The 25,321-nt window shown below is 28.5% G+C and overlaps 2 protein-coding genes and 1 pseudogene across 4 annotated transcripts in view; 1 reads left to right on the top strand and 2 right to left on the bottom strand.

Moving 5' to 3' along the window:
• The first annotated feature begins 531 nt into the window (after positions 1–531).
• LOC142318432 (androgen-dependent TFPI-regulating protein-like) overlaps positions 532–25,321 on the top strand; it is a 40,688-nt gene continuing 15,898 nt past the window's right edge. For 2 of the 3 annotated variants that reach the window (XM_075355017.1, XM_075355015.1), the window contains exons 1-3: positions 532–656; positions 19,301–19,548; positions 23,266–23,421. In XM_075355017.1, coding sequence (XP_075211132.1) covers positions 23,266–23,421 — 156 coding nt within the window. In that variant the 5' untranslated portion in view covers positions 532–656; positions 19,301–19,548. Of the gene's footprint in view, positions 657–5,812; positions 5,844–19,300; positions 19,549–23,265; positions 23,422–25,321 lie in introns of those variants that run through there. The other variant, XM_075355016.1, reaches the window with a different exon arrangement.
• Positions 7,307–19,406, bottom strand: LOC142317937 (cytochrome c oxidase subunit 2-like; annotated as a pseudogene).
• LOC142318544 (cytochrome c oxidase subunit 1-like) lies at positions 8,033–8,867 on the bottom strand (the record flags this gene model as incomplete). The annotated part of the gene is given in 1 exon segment (XM_075355103.1): positions 8,033–8,867. A coding segment is annotated over 1 exon segment (774 nt), but the record flags the coding sequence as incomplete, so codon positions are not given.

The raw sequence follows: 25,321 nt of genomic DNA, 5'->3' as shown, positions 1-25,321 counted from the left end.
CTGATTGTAAAAACGTTTTACGATAAATAATAATTCAATAATAACAATAAAAAAAAAATATGAAAAAATATCAGAAGTTATTAGTGAAGTAAGATTTTACGTACTTTTAAAAATGTATATTGCAATTTAATAGGCGTACATGGAAAAATCTGATGTTGAGCCTACATTAGATATTTTATTTTATTTTTATTTTTTGTAATTAAGTCATTATTCACATCATTATTTATCCTTTATATACAAATTATGAGAAAAAACTTTTTTCAATCCTCATTTCTTATTTAATTTAATATAAATTTCCATTTCAATTAGAAAATAAAAAACTTTATGCAATTCAAAAAGTATTAAAATAAAAGAGATAAAAGTATCTCCATGCTACGTAAAATGACCTCACTGTTTGATTTAAAGTAATTTTCTCACATATGCTCATAAAAGTATTACAAATTGATAAAAAATACGTCCTTTTTGAACAATACATTTTCTCATACATAAAGTTGATGTAAAATTAGTTTTAGTTTTTATTTAATATTGTGTCTTTATTTAACATTGATTTCAGAAAATTATTGCCATTCATTAAAAAAATTCTATTAGAAACATTTTGTTTGGAGTTTATAAAAGTGACTGACTGTTATTTAGTTAATTTTTTATTAATTGAAAAAGTAAGTAAAGCTTTCATTATATGTAACCTATGTTACAATAGTTTGATCATTTCTTATGACTTTTAGATACAAAAATATTAATTTAAGATACAAAAAAGTTATTTTTGTATCTTAAATTATTATCTTTAAATTATCTGCATACTTGTTAATTGCCAGTACCAGAAATTTACTAATTTATTGAGATAGAATGGTGTATCTTACTCATTTTATTTAATATGAAACTACACATGCTTGAAATATGATAAAAAAATAACTAGAACAATGCTATTGCTTCATTTATTAATAATTATCTTGCTGTTACCATTTTTCATTTTAGAACTAATTTTTTTTAGTTTAATGTCATATAATCTTCTGTACACATAAAATAATGAAAAACTCTTTTATAATCTTACTAAGTTCATAGAAATGACGAGTAGGTAAACTTATTCCAAACCTAACTTTTATAATGAAATGTATGTTTCAAAGTATTTTACGATTTTATTTATTTTTTATCAATTTTTATGTTTCAGTATAAATAAACTTTTACCTTCAGGAATGTAAGTTCTTCATACCTTTTGGTTATTTCTTACTAAGATAGAGTGGTTGAATTCGTTAATGAGACATAAAAAAAGCTGAAAACACAGTTGTAGCACTTTCCTGTCATGTGGCTCTTTTCTGATGCACGGCTTACACACACAACTTAATTTAAAATACAGAGTTATCATAAAAGAATGGTGCGGTTTCAGTAACTCATAGGAAGAGTGTATGGAAATTTCTAGATGTTATATTGGTATCCCTGAAAGCCTCCAACCCAAAAGTTTGTTTATCAGCAGTTGTAATATCAGTTCTTGTATTCAGTCAGTTCTTGTATTGTTGTTGCGGTGAGTTTAGTGAGTTACTATGTTCTCGGATAAAGACAAAGCAAAGTGTGTTTTATTGATGGCTGAATTAAAATCCGTAATTTTAATTCAACGTGCGTTTCGACGTAAATTCGGAAGAGATCCGCCACACAAAAATAACATAACACGTTGGTTCAAACGATTCAAAGAAACCGGATCGGTTAAGAAACAGAAATCAATCGGCAGACCGAGTGTACCAGACGAAACGGTTGAACTAATTAGACAATCGGCAATTAGAAGTCCTGGGAGGTCCATACCCCGTCGAAGCGTCGAATTAGGTATTCCAAAATCAACAGTTCACAAAGTTTTACATAAAAAACTGAAATTACACGCTTATAAAATCCAGATACTGCAGGAATTGAAACCCGATGATGGTGTAAAACGTTAAAATTTCGCTGTTGAAATGTCGGACAGAATAAGTGAAAACGAATCGTTTTTAGATGATATAATTTTTACAGACGAAGCTACATTCCATGTGAATATATGTGTTAACAGACACAATTCACGAATATGAGGCTCTGAAAACCAACACGCAATTATTGAGAAACAACGCGATTCGCCTAAAGTTAAGGTTAGTGTGGTGTGATGAAAAATCGTGCAATAGGGCCTTTCTTCTTTGCTGAAAAAACAATTAATGGAGTTGTGTATCTTGACATGTTAACCGATTATTGCTTTCCTCAGCCGGATAAACTCGAAAACATTCATCGACTTCATTTCCAACAAGATGGTGCTCCCCCGCACTTCAATATATTGGTCACGGACGCTTTGAACGAAAAATTTGGAGATTGATGGATAGGCCGGCAAGGACCCGTACTTTGGCCTCCATGGAGTCCAGACCTGACACCTTGCGATTTTTTCTTGTGGGGGTACATCAAAAGCGTTGTTTATACACAAAAAAATTGGTTGCCTAGGGCTCATGTTGAGGCACCTACCTCAGGTTCTATAATTTTAGCTGGTGTAATATTAAAGCTGGGGGGTTATGGATTTATTCGTTGTTTAGGTTATATTTATTATTTTTTATTTAATTATGGTTATTTTTTTTAGTATTTGTTAATTTGGCTGTTTTTTTGTTAGAATATTTTGTATAATTCAAAGAGATTTAAAGGTGCTTGTTGCCTATTCTTCTGTTTGTCACATAAGTTTGGTTATTTGTGGATTATTTACTATATCTGGTCTTGGGTTTATTGGTTCATTATCTTTTATAGTTGCTCATGCCTTTGTTTCATCTGGTCTTTTTTTTTTAATTGGTATTATTTATGATCGGTTAGGAAGCCGAAGATTTTTTATTGTTAGGGGGTTACTTAACTATTTACCTTCACTTAGTTTCTTTTGATTTTTGTTCTGTGTTATAAATATATCTTGTCCTCCTAGATTAAATTTATTTTCTGAGATTTGTTTTATTATTTCTATTTTAAGATGAAGATTTTTTTCAGTTATTTTTTTGATGTTTATTTTATTTTTTTTCTGCTTGTTATAGAGTGATAATTTTTTCTTTAACTCAGCATTGTTTATATTCTGGTGATTTAATTTTAATTAATTCTTGTTGTGTTCGTGAATTTTATATTCTTCTTCTCCATTGTTTTCCTATTTTTTATATAATGTTTGACTTATTTTTTTTTTTTATTTTGCTTATTTATTTTAATTTAAAATTTTGATTTGTGATGTCAAAGATCTTTTTGAGGATAGGTTATGTTTTTCTGCTACAATCTTTTTTTTTTTGGTATTTATTTGTTTGAGTATGATCTTGTTTTTTTTTTTTGAGTGATTATTTTTTTTTTAAATTCCTTTTCTATAAGTTTAATTTTTTTTTTGATTGAATTTCTTGTTTTTTTATGTCTTTTGTATTTTTAATTAGAGGTTGTGTTTTATTCTATAGTCTCGGTTATATAAGGGGTGATTTGAATTTAGTTCGTTTTTATTATTTATTTTAAGTATGGTTTTTTTATTTTAATACCTGATTTTATTTGTTTATTGTTGGGTTGAGATGGTTTAGGACTGGTGTCTTACTGTTTAGTTATTTATTATCAAAATAGAGTTTCTTTGTATTCTGGCCTTATTACTTTATTAATGAATCGTATTGGTGATGTATTTTTAATTTTGTGTTTAGGTTTATTTATTAATTTTTTTAATAATGATTTTATTATTTTGGTTTATTTAGTTTTATTTGCTTCTTTTACTAAAAGTGCTCAGTTTCCATTTTGTGTTTGGTTGCCTTCAGCTATAGCAGCTCCTACTCCTGTTTCTTCTTTAGTTCATTCTTCTACTTTAGTAACTTCTGGTGTTTATTTAATTATTCGGTTTAATTATTTTATTTTATTTTGTGATACTTATTTTTTAATAATTATTTCTTTGGTCAAATAGTTTTATCTGGGTTTGCTGCTTGTTTAGAAAATGATTTAAAAAAGATTATTGCCTTTTCTACTCTTAGACAATTAGGATTTATGTTTTTTACTCTTTCTTTAGGTTCTTTAACTCTTTGTTTTATTCATTTGTTGATTCATGCCTTATTTAAGTCGTTACTCTTCTTGTGTTCTGGAATTTTTATTCATTGTTTTTTAGGTAGTCAAGATATTCGATTTATAGGTGGGTTGGTAAAGCAATGTCCTTATGTGAGTTCAGCATTTTTTGTTTCTTTAATTTGTTTATGTGGATTTCCCTTTTTTTCTGGATTTTATTCGAAGGATTTTATTTTAGAGTTTTTTTTTATTTGATTATAGAATTTTTTTTTTTTTTTTTTGTTGGTGTTACTTTTATTTACAGTTTACGTTTAATTTATTATTTATTTTCTTCCAATTCTTTTTTTTTCCTTATATTAATTTTTGTTATAGTTTTTTTATAAATATTTCTCTTCTTTTTTTATATTTTTCTTGTTTATTTGTTGGTTCTTTTATGTTTTGGTTATTTGAGGATGATTTTTTTTTTTATTTTGTCTTTTGATTTTAAGTTGATTCCTTTGTTTTTGTTTTTTGATGTTTTAAGTTTTTTATATTTTTATTTCGGTTTAGTTTATTTTTATTTTTTCAGTTCTATGTGGTTTTTAAGATTTTATTCTTCAGGTTTTTTTTAAAATCGGATTTTTAGTTTTTGTTATTTTAGTTATAGATTAGTTGATGTGGGTTGATTAGAATATTTTGTTTCGGGTGGTTTAGTTGGATTTTTGCAATGGTTAGGTTTTTTTTTTGATAGGTTTACTTTAAATATTCTTAAGTTTTATTTATTTATTTTTTTTTGTTCCGATAGCTTAACTAAAAGCCTAACATTGAAATTGTTATTATGAATTTTTTCTCTGGACATTTATAAAATTTATTTATTTATACATTGAAAGTGTATTGTTTTTTTTAAACTATATAAATAAGAATAAAGTCATTTCACTTGAAAGGTAGTTAGCGGCTCCTTTACTTTTCATTCTTTTAACTGGATATAATCAATTTTTTCATTAACAGTGAATAGCTTCTATTTAGCTTCAGTTAAGTTGAGTATGAGGATTATCCTTAAAATTAAGTCGAAATTAATTGTAATTTTACTTCTTTACTCTATTTAAGAGAAATTGATTATTCAATAATTTTTATTTGCAAAGTAAATGTTATATTTAACTATTCTCCTTAATTTCTTCACTCTAGTATTCCTATTTTTCATTCATGGATAAGTCCTATAATTAAGATTAAGATTGTAATTGTTGATGAAATCAGTCATTCTTTTATAATTATTATTTTTGTTGAGAATATTGGTATGATTATTGAGATTTCAATATCGAAGATTAAGAAGATTGTTGCAATTAAAAAGAAGTGAGTAGAAAATGATTTTCGTGTCGATGATATTTTTGAAAATCCACATTCGAATGGTGAATTTTTTTCTCGTCTTATTTTATTTTTTTTAGAGATTAATATTGTGAATATTATTATTATAATAATGATTGATCTTAGTGAAATTATTGTTATTGTAATTTTGATTATCTTTTTAATTTTTTTTAATCTATTAGTAGGAGGCTAATTATACTTTTTGTACTAAAAAGATTATTATTATTTTCCTCATCAGTAAATTGAAAGATATAGGAATAATCAAATTACGTCTACAAAATGTCAGTATCAGATTGCTGCTTCTAAACCTAGGTGATGTCTGGCTGAGAAATGTATCTTTATGCATCGGTACGATGGATTTATACTCTGAATGGTACATTGAGAGTATAATGAAGGTTGTTCCCACAATTACATGAATACCGTGAAATCCTGTAGTTAGAAAGAATGATGATCCATAAATTGAGTCTGCTATTGTGAAGGTTGATTGTTGATATTCTCATTTTTGTAGAAATGTAAAGTATAATCCTAGAAGGATGGTTAATATTAATGATTTATTTGATATTGATAGTTTATTTAATAAGATTCTGTGATGTGCTCATGTTACTGTAATTCCTGATGAGATTAAGATAATTGTGTTTAGAGAGGAACTTCTAATGGATTAAATGGTTTAATGGATTTTAGTGGTCAGTTTATTCCAATTTCAATTGATGGTGCTAGTCTTGAGTAAAAGAATATTCAGAAAAATGATACAAAGAATATTATTTCTGAGATAATGAATATAATTATTCCTATTTTTATTAGTGATTTTACTTTATTTGTATGATTTCCTTGAAATGTTGCTTCTCGTGTGATGTCTCGTCATCATAATATTATTGACATTGTTGATAAGGTTAATCCTAATATTATTAGGCTATATTCTTTTGTTTGGGTTCATTTTACAGTTCCTGTCAATATTGTTATTACATTTATTGATAGCATAATTGGTCACGGTCTTTTTGTTACTATGTGAAATGGATGATTTTTTTTCATAGGGTACTTTTCTAGAATAAAGAGTTACAAGTGTGGCAAATACGTATGCTTGAATTATTGAAATTGCTGTTTCAAATGCTGTTAAGGTTATTTGAATTGGTATAATGAATATTAAGATTTTAATAGATGATCTGTTCCCTAATAGGGTTATTAGTAGGTGACCTGCAATCATATTTGCTGTTAATCGAACTGCTAGTGAGATTGGTCGAATAAGATTTCCTGTGGTTTCGATTAGAATTATTATTGGTGAAATGGCTGAGGGTGTTCCTTTTGGTAACATGTGTTTGAATATTTCATTTGTGAAGTTTTTTCATCTGTATGTTGTAATTATGATTCAACTTGGTAATGCAATTGACATTGATACTACTAAATGACTTGTAGATGTAAATACATAAGGAATTAATCCTATTATATTTCTGATTATGATAAATGTAAAGATTGATATTACTATAATTAAAATTTCTTTTTGGTGAGTTATTAATTTAAATTCATTTATTAGTTTTTTTCTATTATTTTTATTATTATATTTATTCGAGATTTTTTGGTTCAATATCATTTTGGTAAAATTATTGTTGTTATTATTATAATTATTCAGTTTCTTTGTAAAAGTTTAGTTGTTGGGTCAAATGTTGAGAATAGTCTAGTTATCATTTTCAGTTAATATTTATTTTTATTTTTTTATTTGGGTTTAGATTAGTTATAAAGAATAATTTTGTTATATTTATTATGATTGTGGCTGTTGTTATTATTAATATGATGTTTCATATAATAGGAGATATTTGTGGAATCAAGATGGACATTAAATGTATTTTTTATTTGACAGTTAAATGTTTTTTTTTTTAAACTAGCTTCTTTCATTAAGAGCATTCGATGTTTACTATATTTTGGTTTAAGAGACCATTACTTTCTTTCAGTCACTTAATGTTTATTAGTTTTAAGTTTTTATTCATTTAATGAATGATTTTATATTAATACTTTCTACAGTGATTGGTATGAATCTGTGATTTATTCCACAAATTTCTGAACATTGTCCAAAAAATACTCCTGGGGTTTTAGTTATTAGGCTAATTTGATTAAGTCGCCCTGGGATTGCGTCTATTTTTACTCCTATTGATGGAATTGTTCAAGAGTGGATTACGTCGGATGATGATACGATTATTCGGATTTGTGTTGAGAATGGGATAATTATTCGGTTATCTACTTCAATTAGTCGAAATGATAATAAGTCATTCTGTGGTTTTATATATGACTCAAATTCTATTTTCTTGGAGTCTGAATATTCATAAGATCAGTATCATTGATGTCCAATTGTTTTAATAGTAATTGATGGTTTAATTACTTCTATTAGGTATAAGGTTTTAATTGATGGGATAGCAATAAAAATTAAAATGATTGCTGGCATTGTAGTTCAGATTGTTTCTATTATTTGATTTTCTGTTAATATATTATTTGATAATTTATTTTTTGTTATTGTTGCTATTATAATTGTTACTGTTACTGTAATGGATAATAGAATTATTATAGTGTGATCATGGAAATTTAATAGTTGTTCTATAATTGGTCTGGCTCTATTTATTATGTTAAATTTTATTCATGATGATACTTCTAAGGAAATTACTTTTTAAGTTATTAATGAATTTTAAGTTCATGGCAATTTTCTGCCACTCTTAGAATGGCTTAGATACTAGTGGTAATTCATTAAATGAGTGTTCAGGTGGTGGTGTAATTGAAAATCATTCAATTGAGGATGATTTATTGTTTTTAAAGATTGTAATACGTTTAAATGCTATTGCTTCTCACATAATGAATATAAATATTATAATTCTGATTATTGAAATTAATGATCCCATTGATGAAATTGCGTTTCATGTTATATAGTTGTCTGGGTAATCTGAATATCGTCGTGGTATTCCGGCTAGTCCTAAAAAGTGTTGTGGAAAGAATGTTAAATTTACTCCTAAAAATATGGTTGAGAATTGAATTTTTAATCATTTTTTATTTATTCTTATGCCTGTTATTAGTGGGAATCAGTGAATAATTCTTGCTATAATGGCAAATACTGCTCCTATTGATAATACGTAGTGAAAGTGGGCTACAACATAGTATGTATCATGTAAAATTACGTCAATTGAAGAGTTGGCTAGGATTACTCCTGTTAATCCTCCAATAGTGAATAGGAAAACAAATCCTATAGATCAAATTATTTGGGGTGATTTTTTTTTTGTTATTCCTTGTATAGTGGCTATTCATCTAAAGATTTTAATTCCTGTTGGTACTGCAATAATTATAGTTGCAGAGGTAAAATATGCTCGTGTGTCAATATCTATACCTACAGTAAATATGTGGTGTGCTCATACAATAAATCCTAAAATACCGATTGCTAATATTGCATAAATTATTCCCAGATGTCCGAATGTTATTATTTTTCCTCTTTCATTTGTAATAATATGCGAGATTAATCCGAATCCTGGTAAAATTAAAATATATACTTCTGGATGTCCAAAGAATCAGAATAAGTGTTGATATAAAATTGGGTCTTTTTTTTTTTTTTTTTTTTTTTTTTTTTTTTCATTGACTTCATTTCCAACAAGATGGTGCTCCCCCGCACTTCAATATATTGGTCACGGACGCTTTGAACGAAAAATTTGGAGATTGATGGATAGGCCGGCAAGGACCCGTACTTTGGCCTCCATGGAGTCCAGACCTGACACCTTGCGATTTTTTCTTGTGGGGGTACATCAAAAGCGTTGTTTATACACAAAAAATTCGCGACCTAAACCACTTAAAAAACAAGATTAATGAAGCAATGACAACCATTAACGAAGAAATGTTATTTAATGTTTGGAGAGAAGTTGAGTATTGTTTGGACATTTGTCGAGCGACTAAGGGCGCACATATTGAAATTGATTAATTATGTAAAAAAATGTTTGAGACGACAAATTTGAAAATAAAAAACATAAACTGTAAGTAATTCTGTTTTAATTTAAACCATGTTCAAAACCGCACCATTCTTTTATGATAACTCTGTATTTATCATTTTATTTAAATATAATATTTTCCTACAACAGCCGTACTTTAGTGCACCTTGTGTTGACAGGAAGTACTACCGATGCAGTATACCCACTTGTTTAGAGCATTTTTTGGGATGGAGTGTGATTTTGAAAACCTTTTTTTGCAAATATTATTGTTTAATTGTTAACAAATGTGCCTAAGAAAAATAAAACCTTATTTAGGTGAAATCTCAAGATATTGAGGGTGACCTTGATCTAAAGCCTCACCCCCTTGACCTTTTAGGTTGAAAATTTAATGGCATCAGAGCCCCATATACAGAAGTAATCTGACCAAGTTTGGTCAAAATTGGTCCAGTAGTTCTGTAAATATAACATGTAAGACACTGAACACACACATGCACATGTGCATACGAACATCCAGAAAATTTCCATCGTGTTTTCTGGGTTCCTTAGGTGTCAAAATGTCAAGATCCGTTGAAAACCATATATGCCCAAATTGGACCAATTATAATACTTTCCTCATCTACAGAAATACCTCTGCTATAGTGCTAGAAAGAAAAGTAAAAAGAAAAAAAAACAGTTAAAAAGTTTATGAAACATAAGTTATTATAAATATTTGCTTGCATTAAAAAAAGCAATCGCAGAGTAAAAGCTAATGATATAATGAACAAAACTGTTAAGTACCAAATTTGTTTGTAAAATAAGAGTATACAGTTTAGTTTCTGAATTAAGTAAATGAATATTTAAAATAAGATAATGTGTAAATACTTTCTTATTTATATATTTGAACTAAATCACTAAACAAGTCTATATTTTCAAATTAAATTAGTCACAATCAATTTTTAACACTAAAAATTAAAAAGAAATATATATGTTTAAACAAATGAAACACTACAGATATTTACTAAATATGATCATAAAGAATAAAATTATAAATGGTATTTCTGAAATAAAGTAATTAAAATGTCAATTTTGATTGCAAAAAAAGTAAAAATATGTTTTGCTTATTTGAAGTGCGGAGTTAATTTGAATGGAGGCGAATTTTGATTGTATTAAATTGGAAAATTGAGTTCTTGCTCTTACTTTATAGTAACATGGTCTTTATTGGAGAGAACAAGTAGAAATAAATATTAATTTGAATAGAATTTTGGCAAGTAATATAAATATATGATTATGTAAAAAAATCAGTCAACTTTTTTACGAATGTTTAAATAATAATGTTTTATTATTCATGCATTTTTTAATTATTCACCACTTACTCTCAATATCGTAGAGATATCAGAAAATAAAGAGAACAATAATTTATATTAAGCAACTAGTTCCTACTAATTGCTTAGAGATAATGCTAGATGTTTCTAATAATAATTAATTACCTTTTTTATAATCCTATATATTTGCAATATTAAATCTGTAATATATTATTTAAAAATATATACCTGCAATATTTATATGAATGAGCACCCTGACAAGATAATTTGATGAGCTTTAAGGATCAGTATAAATGTAGTTAAAATATTTTTAATTAAAAAGCCTAATGACATAGAACTAGTAGAAAACTTTAAATATTTGGGGGAAAACATCACACACAACCTCCAAGAAAATCCAAACTGGAATGAAAGAATAAATAAACTCATCAAAGCCACAATAAAAACACAAAACATCTATAACAAAAAACGCATGTCCATAAACACAAAAATACGACATTATAACTCAATTATCCGACCAGAAATACTTTACGGATGCGAAACCATATTTGGACCGTACCAGACAAGGTTTACCGACAAACTGGAAAAGATTGAAAGACAGATTCTACGACGATGCATCGGGAGAAACATTATAAAAGACGGGATTTGGAGAATTATTCCAAACGAAGAAATTTACAAAACGATCATCCCGATAACTAATAAATTTAGAAAGAAGAGAATTTCCTTTCTAGGACGTATTTTCAGAATGGAAGAGACCAGACTTATCAGACGGATAATCGAACTTTTCTGGAACAAGAAAAGCAGACCGAACCGGTTATACGAAGTACAGAAAGACATGGAGGAATTAGACATAACCCGTGAAAGCCTAAAAACGAAAACCAGAAACTATGAGAAATTAAAAATAAAGAAACAAGGTTCCTATCAAAACCCAAGAAAACAATAAGCCGGGTGTACTCTGAACAAGAAAGGGCAAGAAGATCTGAAACCCTTAGAAATTACTGACAAAAGAGAAAAGCTGAAAAACAACAAATCAGCAAGAAAAGAAAGAACTTGCCGAAAAAATGAACTAAAGTGATCCATTATGGTCTTAAAAGTAAAAAAAAAGCCTAAGTATTTTAGGTGAAAAATTTTGATTCATAATTAATTCTAAATAATTAAATATGTATTATTACTAGTTGATTGTAAGAGGAGGATAATGTAATCAGTTGGTGAATTTGTATTCCATGACGAGTGCACAAATTTTCATGAAATATGTATCAAAGGTTGGCAAAGGGTGTTCTAAAATGTCACCCGTGAAGAGTAAGAAAAAGCATAAGCCTATGCCAGAGTAAATAATTGTGGAGAAAACATGTGAAAAAGCCTTTAGGGATAACAGTATTATGTTTTTTTTAAACTGCTTATTTAAAACACTGTCCCATTTTTTTGTAAAAGAGATTGGGTTTTAACTTTCTAGTATTGTTTACATTTAATTGCTTCAGTTTCTGAATTTAATTTAAATGATTTGTGGGATTTTGTAAGTTATCTTTTCATGTCATGTAAATTTCAATACTTGTTTTGATAAACAAGGGGTATGTAGTTTGGAGTGGGAAGATTGTGGAAATGATATATATCAGTATATCACGATGTATATCAATGTGTGTAAATTCACACATGCAAAAGAACATCTGGATTCTATTAAAACCAATAAACCAGAAAATTCTAACTTTGCTAAACATATACGAGTATTAGATAATGGTCATACATACAATCCAAGTACATTTATGAAAATTTTAGACATTTCTTATAATTGTTATAACACATCTAATTTAGAAAAATATCACATTTACAGTAATCATAAAAAGTTAATTAATGAGCAAACATTTTTTAAAGATGATAAATTGTTTAAACATGGCCTGAATATAGATATAAAGAGATAATAATTTAAATAAATAAAATATCATTCTTACAACATGGATCCTATTAATTTAATTGTATTCCACCAGATTACGCTATAGATTTCAATTCAGTATTACTGATAACTAGCAAACAGCCATTTTGATAACTAGCAAACAGCCAAATGCTCTTATGTAAATGAAAGTACTGAAGACAAAACAATTTTTTTAATTCCCATCACTTCTTTAAGAAAAAATAAAAATATTAGTTTACCTAAACTACTATGGGTCAAGAGAGATTGACAAATCTTGCAATTATTTCTATTGAAAATGATATTTTATAAAAATTAGATATAAATTTAATCATAAATCAATTTGCTAAAACCAAAGCACGAAAAGTTCAATTTCTATAATTTAACTCCTATGAAATGTTGAAATTATTTTGTTTAGAATTATTTCAGGTTATTTGTTTATTATATGAATGTTATATGATTCGTTAACGTGATCGAACACAGTTTATGTGTTAATATAATTTAATTTAAATAAATAATTAAAATAAAATCACGGAGTTCGTTAGAACTTCGTCGGTAAGAGGCGACGAAGTAAAGGAAATACGTTGACACTTCCAGCTAAACATGACCTATCAGTGAAATGAAAATGGGAAAAAATAACGTGAAAATATAATATATAATATATAATATAACGTGAAAACATTATATTTCAGTTCAATTATATTAATTATAAAGAATACTTTCAAAAAATACCTCGAATTTTGTAAGACAACGTTGTTTTTCCATTTGATGAACGGCGGGACTCGAATATGTCATCTTATTCATAATTTAATGTACCTTTACGAATTGCGCCGCTAGATAGCAGTACTTGATAGTTCTAGGTAGCGTACAAACAATTAATAATGTACTTCAAATAATAAAATGTAAAAGAAAATATACTAAAGCTTGTTTTAATAGTAAATGCTCTTATGTAAATGAAAGTACTGAAGACAAAACATTTTATTAATTTCATTCACTTCTTTAAGAAAAAATAAAACTATTAGTTTACAAGAGATTGTGTTAGTTTTATTAAAAGAGGAATAAATAAAACAGAAATAAATTCGATTTTACCAATCGAATTTAATGATAAAAATCAAGGGCTACACTTAGAAACTAATAAGTGCAATATTACATCACGAACTTTCGATTCGTAAAGGTCATTACACTAGCTTTATTTAAAAAAGGAAAAATACGATTAGAAGTGAATGATATGACTATCAACAATTGGCTGAGAAATTCAGTTTGTTTGTTCTAAGGCAATAAATTTGAATAATACATTCATAATAATAAATTCGTCAGTAATTCATAAAAAAAAGTAAAACAATAATCTAACAAAACTCAGTGATATCCAAAAAAAATTACAATGAAATTGTAAACCGTACTGTAAGTCTCGTAGATATTCTTCCGCTCAAAAAAAAATTTCTTTAATTTAAATAAAACTGTTTTCAACAAAACGATACCGATATCAAAAAAGGTAAGGCACTACATTTTTATTATCAAAATCTGTTATTAATTTAGAATTTTCTTTAAAAAAAAATACATTTTAAATATATGTAATAGATAATGCTTATACACTAATAAATGTTTAAGCGTTCCATATAATAAACAAAACCCAGAAAAATTTGTTATAAAAGTTTTACCGGCCCGATTTCTTTTATATGTCATACATATCACATTTACAGAAATAACAAAATTCTTATGATTATTTGTTGTTTAATAAATGAAATCGGGCCGGTAAGAGTTTTGTACCAAATATTTATTTATTTTTTTATTTATTTATTTTATATATGGAACGCTTAAACATTGCTTATTATCTATTATCGTACATCTATTGTTTATTATATATATTTAACATGTAGTTTGTTTTTTTAGAATATTCTAAATTAATAACAGATTTTGATAATAGAAATGAAGTGTCTTACTTTTTTGAAATCAGTATCGTTTTGTTAAAAACAGTTTTATTTATATTACAGAAATTTTTGTTTTTTTTTTTTGAGTGGAAGAAATAATATCTGCGAGACTCTTACCGTACGGTTTACAATTTCATTGTAATTTTTTATTATTATTTACCTATCATATTTCTACGTAACATATTTCTCTTTAGCTATATGTTTTTCAAATATTTAACATATTACATATGTAAATTAATTTGTTTCTAATTGTATGATGATAGTGTTAAGCAGCATATTTGCTATTAGATGTGTTTAGTGAATTATTTCGCTTCGCTTGTAATGTTATTTTTTTATAATACAAATATACGTATAATTCTTCAATGAATGTGTTTGAGTGTAGGTTTTAACGAAGCACAAAATGGTTACACATTTAAAAAAATTAAAGGTAAAACGTAGTTTTTTTTTCATATTATTTTTATGTCAATAAAACTTCATTTCAAGTATTAACCTTAAGCCATTTTCCCCTAATATCGCCACTGCATAAAGGCGCTTATTAGACGTTTGCACGACGGCACCGATTAGTCTTGGCACGGGAATGACTACACCATAATACATCTTACGATGGCCCATTCGCTGTTAGGTAATGAAGCAAATATTATGTTAAAAGGCTGGTAGATTGATTCAAATTGCGGCTGTTGATGCCATGGCACAAGCATTAAGATTGGTTTCGCCGTCTGTACTTAATTATACACTATTTATAGATCACGTCAAGAACGGACAGGTGTACAAGTAAATAGATGAAATACCTATACCTAACCAAAAGTTTTTTTACTGTAAAATCATATGAATGAACAAAATTAATTATTAAAAAAAAAACATGAAAATGATTTTATTCTTCATAAACAGTATGTACATCATCATCCTAGCAAAACAAATCCAACAACTTTTCAACATCCCGACAAGGATGTTTCCCGACCAAAGACAATACTGAATCAATCAGAATTCCATCCGATTTTTTATACCAATTCTTCATTATTTTATACCAATTACGTTCCGAATTCGTCGAAACAATCTGAATACACCGATCGCAACATGTAATTACTTTGAGGGATTGCAATATTGAACGGTACTGATATCGTATCGAAACCGGTTATAAAACCAAAATATTTTTATCATTCATGAAAAAGAACACATACTACCTTTTAGAAAGCAGCATTGTGTGGCCTAATCATTTTGATCATGAAAAATCTGATGTGGACACTACATGACTTCCTTGTACGCCTATTAATTTACATTTACAATTTTTTTTTTAAATGAAAAGTACATAAAAATTTATTTCATTAATAACTTCGGATATTTTTCCATATTCTTTTTTTTATTGTTATTATTGAATTACTATTAATTGTAATTTTTTTTACAAGCAGAGGTTAATAATTAATAAATTAATATATGTAAATTAAAAAAAGGAGATGAAATCTGATTCGAACCGATTTGCCCTTCGAAGATTTAATTTATTTTCATTAATTAGAATTTTATTTGGCTATAACTCTGGAACCGATGAAAATAAGTACCACTTATGATATATCGTTGAAAAACTCTCAATGATGAATTATTACTGCAGTTAAGAAAAAGCCCAAAATCCAAATTTTGTTGGATTTTGGGATTTTTTGGACACTTTTTTGGTTCAGTCGATTGTAATCAAAAACGGAGGTGCCCAACTAGATGTTACAACAGTCCTAAAACCAAAATTTTAAAATCCTATGGCTAATCGTTTTTGAGTTATGCGAGATACATACGTATAGACGTCACGCCAAAACTAGTCAAAATGGATATTTCCGTTGAAATCTGAAAACCGAAATTTTTGACGATCACAATACATTCTTTACTTCGTAGAAGGAAGTAAAAATATATTTTGAAGAACGATTGGATAAACTCTTCAAGATTTATGTACGCTAGTAATTAAAAAGTCGAGTTTCACTAAATTTTCGTTTACTCAGTTATACTGAACTTAAAACATAAATGAGTTTAGCGGATTTAGGTACGCATAGTTACACAACAGACAATGATTCTGTACCGTAGGTCTTAAGTTGATCTAATAACTTTATTTTTGTTATTAATTTACTACAATAAAGAAACATTCTTTTTAAAATATTGCCTGATGACTACCTGTTCCACTTTTTCTTTGTAGCCCAAAGGGATATATGAAAATTAACAATAAGAACGAGCAGTCTATTTTTACTTTTATCGCCTACATAATGAGAGTGCCTTTTTTTCATCTTATCTTCAAAAACATTACTGAGATATAGAATGTTATATCTAGGTCGTTTTTTTGAAACAAAATTCATATAAAGACTAAATTTCAAACTTTAACTTGCGGCTTCCTTCTACCTAAAGAAGTCGTATTCATGTCTTAAAATAACCGTTAAGTCCTATATGTTTTCTCAGAGAACTGAGAAAATATTTTTAGATTTTAAATTAAGTAAAATTTTGTAAAAATTATTTTAAAATAGATTCTCTATTATCTTATAAATGGCAAAAATGAGTTTACGTAATCTTCTTTATTTTACTTTCTTCAATTGCATACACACGGACATATACTCGAAGCATAAAGGTCGATTAGCCTTTTGCCTTTTTAGCCATTTGCCTTTTTAAAATACATCAGAGTTGAAGCGAAAAACAATTGTAAAGCTCTTGAACAGTCGAAAAAAATTTTATACCGAATAAACTGTTGTTCGCAGCGTTGTTTACTACAAGATTCACTGTGATTACAACAGGGCACAAAAAATGTTCTAGGATTGATACCCAAAATTCTTTTTTGCACACCGATATATTTACCTCTCATGCTTGAACCGTTGTATTCACCTCCGGATACACCGTTAGGCATTCTTTAGAGGATGATGAGATGAATGATTTGTAGCGTGTGTGAAAATGCCATGTCTGACTGGGATTCGAACTCGGAACCTCCGGATGAAAGGCCGAGACGCTACCACTCGGACGCTACCACTCGCGCCACGGAGGCCGGCTGTCGCATATATTAAGCTTTTATTTCCTTAACTTTATCACAATACGAGGTCTGTTCAGAAAATAACCGAACATTTTTAATTAAGTGCGAATGGAGATATTTAGTGATGTACGGTTGGCAACATTGTGTTCCGTGTAAACTCCCATGTAACCACATGTTCTTGGTTTGATGATATCTCGTTTAGTTTTCGTGTTATTTTTATTTCAGTGCAAGTGTTTAAGTGTTAGTAGCGGCTTTTGTAATGTGCGATTTTCGGGAGCAAGGATACAACGTAAAATTTTGCGTGAAAATGGGGAAAACTTTCATAGAAACGTGTTTAACTTATGAAACAAGCTTATAGAGATGATGCTCTGGGTCGTCCGCAATGTTACGAATGGTTTTCACGATTTAAAAGTGGTCATCAGTCAATCGAAGCTAAATCTTGACCAGGAAGGTCTACACTTCAACTGATGACACCCGCGTTCAAAAAATCAACAATCCCGCGTGCAAATCACCAATTGACTGTCAGATAAGTTGCAGAAGATGTTAGCATCACTACCGGATCATTTCATGACATTTTGACTGAAAAATTGATATTTTTCGGGTTGCATTAAAGTTTGTTCACTTGAAAGAACATAAAGTGAACATTTCTCGGCAACTACTTGAACAAGCAGATGATGATGAAACATTCATGCAAAGGATCATAACGAGAGACGAAAGCCGGGTTTACGGCTACAACATCGAGACAAAAGTTCAATCACCACAATGGATAAGCAAAAGATCTCCACACTCCAAGAAAGCACTTCAGTCTCGATCCAATGTCAAAGTGATGCTCTCGTTTTCTCGATTTTAATGGAATTTTGCATTTTGAATTCTTGCCTCAAGGTGAAACAGTGAACCGTGCGTACTATCAAGGCGTTTCAAAATGGTTACGTGGAAAAATCCACGAAAAGAGACCAGTGTTGTGGTGAGACAATTCATGGTCTCTTCACCACGACGATGCGTTCGCACACTCAGCTTTGTCAATTCTCCAGTTTTGTGCCAAATATCAGACGACTGTCCTCCCTCAGCCTCTACTCGTCAGACCTGGCTCCTTGCGATTTTTTCTTATTTCCTAAATAAAAATCAGTGATGAAAAGACGCCGTTTTGAGAATATTAAAGCAAATTTGTCATGGACCTTAAAGGCCATTTCAAATGAAGCTATCCAGGACTGCTTCGCAAAGTGAAAACACCGCTGGGAAAAATATGTAAATAGGGGAGGGGAGTACTTTGAAAGAGACAAGGACCAAGCTATAAAATTAGGATCTATAAAATTAATAATAAAGATTAATAAAATAAAGTTCTGTTATTTTCTGAACAGACTTCATACCCCTTCCAATCTTTTTCATTCATGTTGGTCACTTTGTTTTCACATAGCCTTTGAACATCTTTGATAAGTTACGTTATGACCTGCTACATATTCGTTGACTTCTGATCAAACCATCTTAATAGGATTTAAATCCGGGTGGTATAGAGGTAGTTGGAGAACGTCATACCCTTTTTTTTTTGTAAAAGTTTGTCGAACAAACAAAAGTTCGTCTAATAAACTGACATTTACTACTCATCTCTTTTGTGTAGGTTCTTTGTTTTACAGACATATTTTTACCATGGAAGATAGATAAGATGTCTGAAAATTAAAATTGCAATTGCTATAAAAGTTTTCAAAAACCTGTTTATTCTGATTCTTAAAAATTATATTATGGCATTTAAGAGGGCATGTTAGAATCTTTGTATTTTATTGTTTTATTAGGTATAATTTTACCTTTAGAACTATTATAACTCTTTTTTAAATTTCTTAAAGTTTTTATTGATATTCTTCTTCCATAAGTTTTTCTCCTTAAATGCTTCCTACTATTTTGTTTGCTTTCAGCACTTACATTATCAGTACTGGACATTGATGCTGTAGCAGCATTGTGGTCAAAGGTAACAGATGATGGATGAGCCACATCTTCAGTTCTTAGAGAAGGATTAGACATATTTTAGACCTTACCTTGCTTTACAAGTTTGTTTTTTTTGTTGGAGTACTTTTATTCCATTCTGAACTGAAATCACTCTGCTCTGAAGGACTGTACCAGGAAGATAAGTACAGCTAGGTGGTAGATAAGTACATTTACGAGGGTAAGTCAATTATTATTCGCAATTTAGTAATATTTTTGTTTATGTTGGTAGTACTGTTGTGTTGCGTAGATGACGCATGTGTGGTTTAATTGTTGTTGTGTCTGTGCAGGTTAGATGCTGCTAGGTTAATTCCACTATCGCCGCCCTGCCGTTAACCATAGCTGCTCGGCTTTCTGTTTGCACCAAAGAAGAGCAACGTTCAGTGATCCGTTTTTTGTGGTCGGAAGGTGTATCAGGGACCGAAATTCATCGAAGACGTTCGGTAAAGTACGGTAACAGTGTGTTGCCGCAACGGAATGTCTACAAATGGATTGAAAAATTCAAAAATGGTCGCACAAGTGTTACGCACGACGAAGGAGCCGGACGACCGTTTACCGCCACAAATGAGAAAAAACATTGAGCGTGCATGTGACATGGTTTTCTTAGACAGACGAGTAACTATCGATGAAGAGGCACATCGTCTGCAAATCAGTCACGGTCCTACCTACGAAATCATCCACAACAGACTTTGGTTTCATAAAGTCTGTGTAAGATGGGTCCCAAAACAACTCACACAGTTGCATAAACAAACGCTCTTGGACATCTGCCAAAAATATTTGGATCGCTATGGTAACGAACGGGACATCTTCTTAGACAGAATCGTCACTGGTGATGAAACATGGATCCATAATTATGAGCCGGAGAGTAAACGGCAGAGTATGGAATGGAAACATCCAAATTCGCTCTGCAAAAAAAAGGAACTTGTTTGATGATAAATATAAATTACATTTTTAGTATCCTATGCTTTAAGGTGCCTGAAGACAATAATTATTTTATTTATCTATTGTTTACCTTAGTAATCATTATAATGCTATTTTACTCTCAAATATGAAGAACATTGTGAAAAAATGATTAAATACTTGTGTTTTATATGTAAAATTGGACAATGAAATATTTTTGTTGGCTGCTAAACTTAATGTTTGGCAAACAAAAAAATTCCCAGATGTAAATGTGTAATTAAAGATATTAAGATTAATTAAGTAGGTTTACAAATACAATGTATCAGTTTAATTAATAAAATACAGTAGATATATGAAATGAGCAAATTTAATTTGCTTAAAACATTTTCCACGAAATGATTACATATAGAAATTAATATTGTAAATATATTAATACATTGTAATACTTGAATCAGTATTGTCCAATATTTGCAGCTTGTTCCTAAAAAAAATGTTTGAGATTATAAAACTAAAAGTCTCAGTGATTTTCTAAGATATCTGATTCTGTTTTATAATATTCGAGTAACAACTAAAATAAATAACCAGTAAATACAAGGTTTCTTACCTTCAGACATAGTCTAAAGATGTAATATTTTTCAAATGCGATTCAAAAAACTGCCATTAAAACAATGCATAACGGTATTTACGTATTAACAGAACCTACAGCTTTATTTAAAAACAAAGTAGTCAGTCGGATTTCGGTGGAAAATGGTTCGTTATAGAGTTTAACATAGATTCAAAACAGTCTCTATTAATTTTAATAAATGGTTATTTATATTTATTTATTTTATAAATATAATTTAACCTACGCTCGCTAACCTTGACTAATTAACACCGTAGTTTTTTGAGTATTTATTTAATAAATTCAGTAATTATTGCAATTATTTATTATTTAAATAATCAAAACACTCCTGTTAATTAGTCAAGGTAAGCGAGCGTAGGTTAAGTTTGGTTAAACAAAGTTAATGTTAACAATATTCTTCAAGATAAAATTGTAATATTTCTCAGGCTTCTGAAAGTTTAAATAAATTAAACTGATTTATGAAAGAATATAGATCTGACAAAGGTTTCAATGATATGAATTATGACCTCGAAAAATAAAAAAAAAGACAGTTTTCTTACGAAAATGAAGACCAGCCTTTACAGAACGATTAAGTGAACTTTAAAGTAAATTGTTTTTTTTTTTTGGAATAATGAATGTTGCGACATCGTCTTTAAGTGAAAGGTTTGATCTCCTATCTTCTCGTTTAGAAGTTTTTAAATTTTTGTAGAATATTTTCGACTTCAATAAATGCTCTGAACAAGATCGGCTCAATTTATGTCAAAAACTGGAATAAGCATTAATTGATAAAAATCAAAGCGATATAAATAGTATAGAACTTATGCATGAATTACAGTTTTGGCATCATTTTGGAGAAAATGTAGCATCGTCGGTTGAAACACTAAGCTATATCGTTGTCAACAATTTAACTCACTCCTTTCCTAACATTTATATTGCTTTACGCAATTTATTAATAATTCCAGTAGCTACAGCTGAGAGATCATTTACAAAACTGAAAATAATTAAAAATTACTTGATCTACTATGGGTCAAGAGAGATTGGCAAATCTTGCAATTATTTCTATTGAAAGTGATATTTTATAAAAATTAGATATAGATTTACTCATAAATCAATTTGCTAAAACCAAAGCACGAAAAGTTCAATTTTTATAATTTAACTCCCATGAAATGTTGAAATTATTTTGTTTAGAATTGTTTCAGGTTATTTGTTTATTATATGAATGTTATATGAGTCGTTAACGTGAACGAATACAGCTTATGTGTTAATATAATTTAATCTTAATAAATAATTAAAATAAAATCACAGAGTTCGTTAGAACTTCGTCGGTAAGAGGCGACGAAGTAAACGAACTATGTTGACACTTCCAGCTAAACATGACCTAACAGTGAAATGAAAATGGGAAAAAATAAGCGTGAAAACATTATATTTCAGTTCAATTATATTAATTATAAAGAATACTTTCAAAAAATACCTCAAATTTTGTAAGACAACGTTGTTTTTCCATTTGATGAACTGCAGGACTCGAATGTGTTTTTTTTTTTTAATGTACCTTTACGAATCACGCCGCTAGATAGCAGTACTTGATAGTTCAGGTAGCGTACAAACAATTGATAATGTACTTCAAATAATAAAATTTAAAAGAAAATATACTAAAGCTTGTTTTAGTAGTAAATGCTCTTCTGTAAATGAAAGTACTGAAGACAAAACAATTTTTTAATTCCCATCACTTCTTTAAGAAAAAATAAAACTTCACTATTTAAAATAAAATAAATATTTACAAGAGATTGTGCTAGTTTTATTAAATCTAAATGTCATGTTTAAATAATACACATTGAAATACTTCAACAATTCAAAGTATAACATAAAAAAAACTTTTCAAAATAACAAAAACTATACGCACTTTTGAAATCATTAAGAAGAACAAAGCTCTATGTATCTAATCTAAATACCAGTTTCATATTCAACAGTTCAACATTAGATGTCCTTGAATGTTGTCTCTGAAGAAACTTGATTTAAAGAGAAAGTTGGCTCATACTTAGTAAAGCTTTTATAATTTTCACCTTAAATTAAGAAACTGCTACAGTTGATCTAAAACTATTCTATAATTTTTAAACACAAAATGTCACGGATAGAAAAAATTAAATTAACAAATTCTAAAACATTCAAAAAACAAGCACAAACTTTTTCATTAACAGTTTAATAAACTTCTTGATCATTTCAACAAAATGTGGTTCTTTTTTTATAATTTTTTTTCTCTTTTAAAATGGTGCTTTACTTACAATTGGAGTTCTTCCAGGAGCTCTTTTTGCAGTTTTTGTAAATGCATATTTTCAGTATGTTGTTAATTAAGTACATTAATTTAAATGTAATGAACATGTTGTTTTCTATATATTTTAGATGATTCGTAAACTTTTTCATGCACTTGCTGCTGGATATAATATATATGTGTTGAATTGGCTTAGAACACATCAATATTTAAATGAAACTATCGAAGATGATGCTGTTCGAGAGTTGGCATCCTTATCTCCCAGATTTTTAACAATATGGACGTTTGTGAGTAGCATTCATTTCAGAATTCTATTAATATTCTATTGGTAAAATTTTAATTCGTTAGATATGGTATATGAAGGTATATCATGCAGTATTATGTAGATTACACTTACAACAAATATAATACTTTCTAAGGCTTACCCAATCATTTATATTTTCTTTAGATCTATAAATTACACATAAAAAACTTAATGAAAACAATATTTGCTAATTTTTCATATAGCTAGTTGTATATACAATATAGCTAGTAATTTTCTGTGAGAAGTAAATCTTGCTAATGTTGTATTGAATTTAATAAATAGAAGGTTGAATAGATAACCTAAAATAGCAGTGTAAAGTAAAATGTTAACAGTGATAACTAAAGACTGTAGAAGAAGTAATTCCACTAGATCTCTGTAATTTTTGTTGTATTTTTCGGTTTATTTTCTTCTAAATTTGTAAAAATATAAGTAAATATTCAGTAAAATTAAATACAATTTACAAAATAACATTAATGAAGAATACCTGCAATATGGTGACTCCATGAGTGAAGGCTAACAGTAGGCACTCTTCTAACGGCAGTACTTTTACAATGCAAAATTTTATATAAAATAATTATTACAAATATATCATTCCAACCAAGAGCAAGAATCTTACAAGAAAAATTTATAACAATAGGAAAATTCATTAGGCTGTTACCATTCACAAAATAAGTGAAAAAATGAAATATCAGAAGATCAATAACAGATCTTGTTTACTTTGTCAAATGTTTAAAGAGAGTACTTTTGATGGAATGAAACATCAGATATTCTCTGATTTTTTATAAGCGTTATATTATCTTCATCTGAATGTATTTAGTGAAATATATTGATTTTACTTAAAAAAATAATGTAATGTAGTTTTGTAAATGGTTTAAACAATAATTTAATGTTATTTTCATGCACCAAAAAAATAATTATACTTTGCTACAATAGAATTCTCAGAATAAATGCCTACTTATGTACATAAAACTGTACAAGATGTAAGTCAAATTAAAGGGAATTTGAAAAAATAAGTTTTTTCTGACGTTGTCAAACTGCTTTTCTTTAATTTCTAACATTGTATTCTCTAACTCAAAAAATTCTTCTTAACTCACATCGCAATGAACTAACATCTTTTTCCTGTTTTAGAAGTACTGATTTATAAAGGTTTTTGATTTTCAAAAGGCAAATAAATGAATTATTAATGCTAAAAATGTTTCTTATGAATTCACCAAACTGATGTAATTTCTCCTGCATTGTTAAGTAATTTATTTCTTGTTTAATATTTGTGTACCTTAATTATTTTTTAGCCAGTAAATTCAGGTTTGATTTTCAAGGACTTTTCACATTTATAAACAATAATTTTTACTCTGTCCCTAAGAAACCAGTACTTGGAATTTTATAAATTTTAGCACTACTATTTTCACTGGGTCCATTTTAAAATGGACCCAGTTCATTTTAAAAAAAAATTGCTTGGTTAAGTCAGAACCAAGCATCATCTTCTTCAAGACAAGGAAGATGTGGAAACTACTAGGAGTAAGGTCTGCGCTATAAGAAAATAATTAAAAAGATTCCAAAGGAATTACTTAATTATCTGAGAATTCTGAAGTGGATTATATTGATTCATTGTAGTGAATGAGAACATTTATCACTATTAGCATCCTATGTTGCTGCTTCTGAATTGCATGCATTAATTTTGAAAATTCTTTCATTGTAAAGCTATACAAAAAGTGTCCCAGTTTCATTAAATTCATCAAGGAGATATTTTTTTGATTCCAGGAAACATTGTTTATATTCTTCTAGGTTGATAGGGTTTGTTTTAAGATTTTTTAATTTCTATCAACTTTAATGAGACCACTGCACGAATAGTAGTTTTGAGCTGACACTGCATATAAAGTACAGTG

Source organism: Lycorma delicatula, chromosome 1 (genome assembly GCF_047948215.1).
Source record: "Lycorma delicatula isolate Av1 chromosome 1, ASM4794821v1, whole genome shotgun sequence".
NCBI classification, from domain to species: Eukaryota; Metazoa; Arthropoda; class Insecta; order Hemiptera; family Fulgoridae; genus Lycorma; species Lycorma delicatula.
This window is presented reverse-complemented; position numbering and strand designations above follow the sequence as displayed.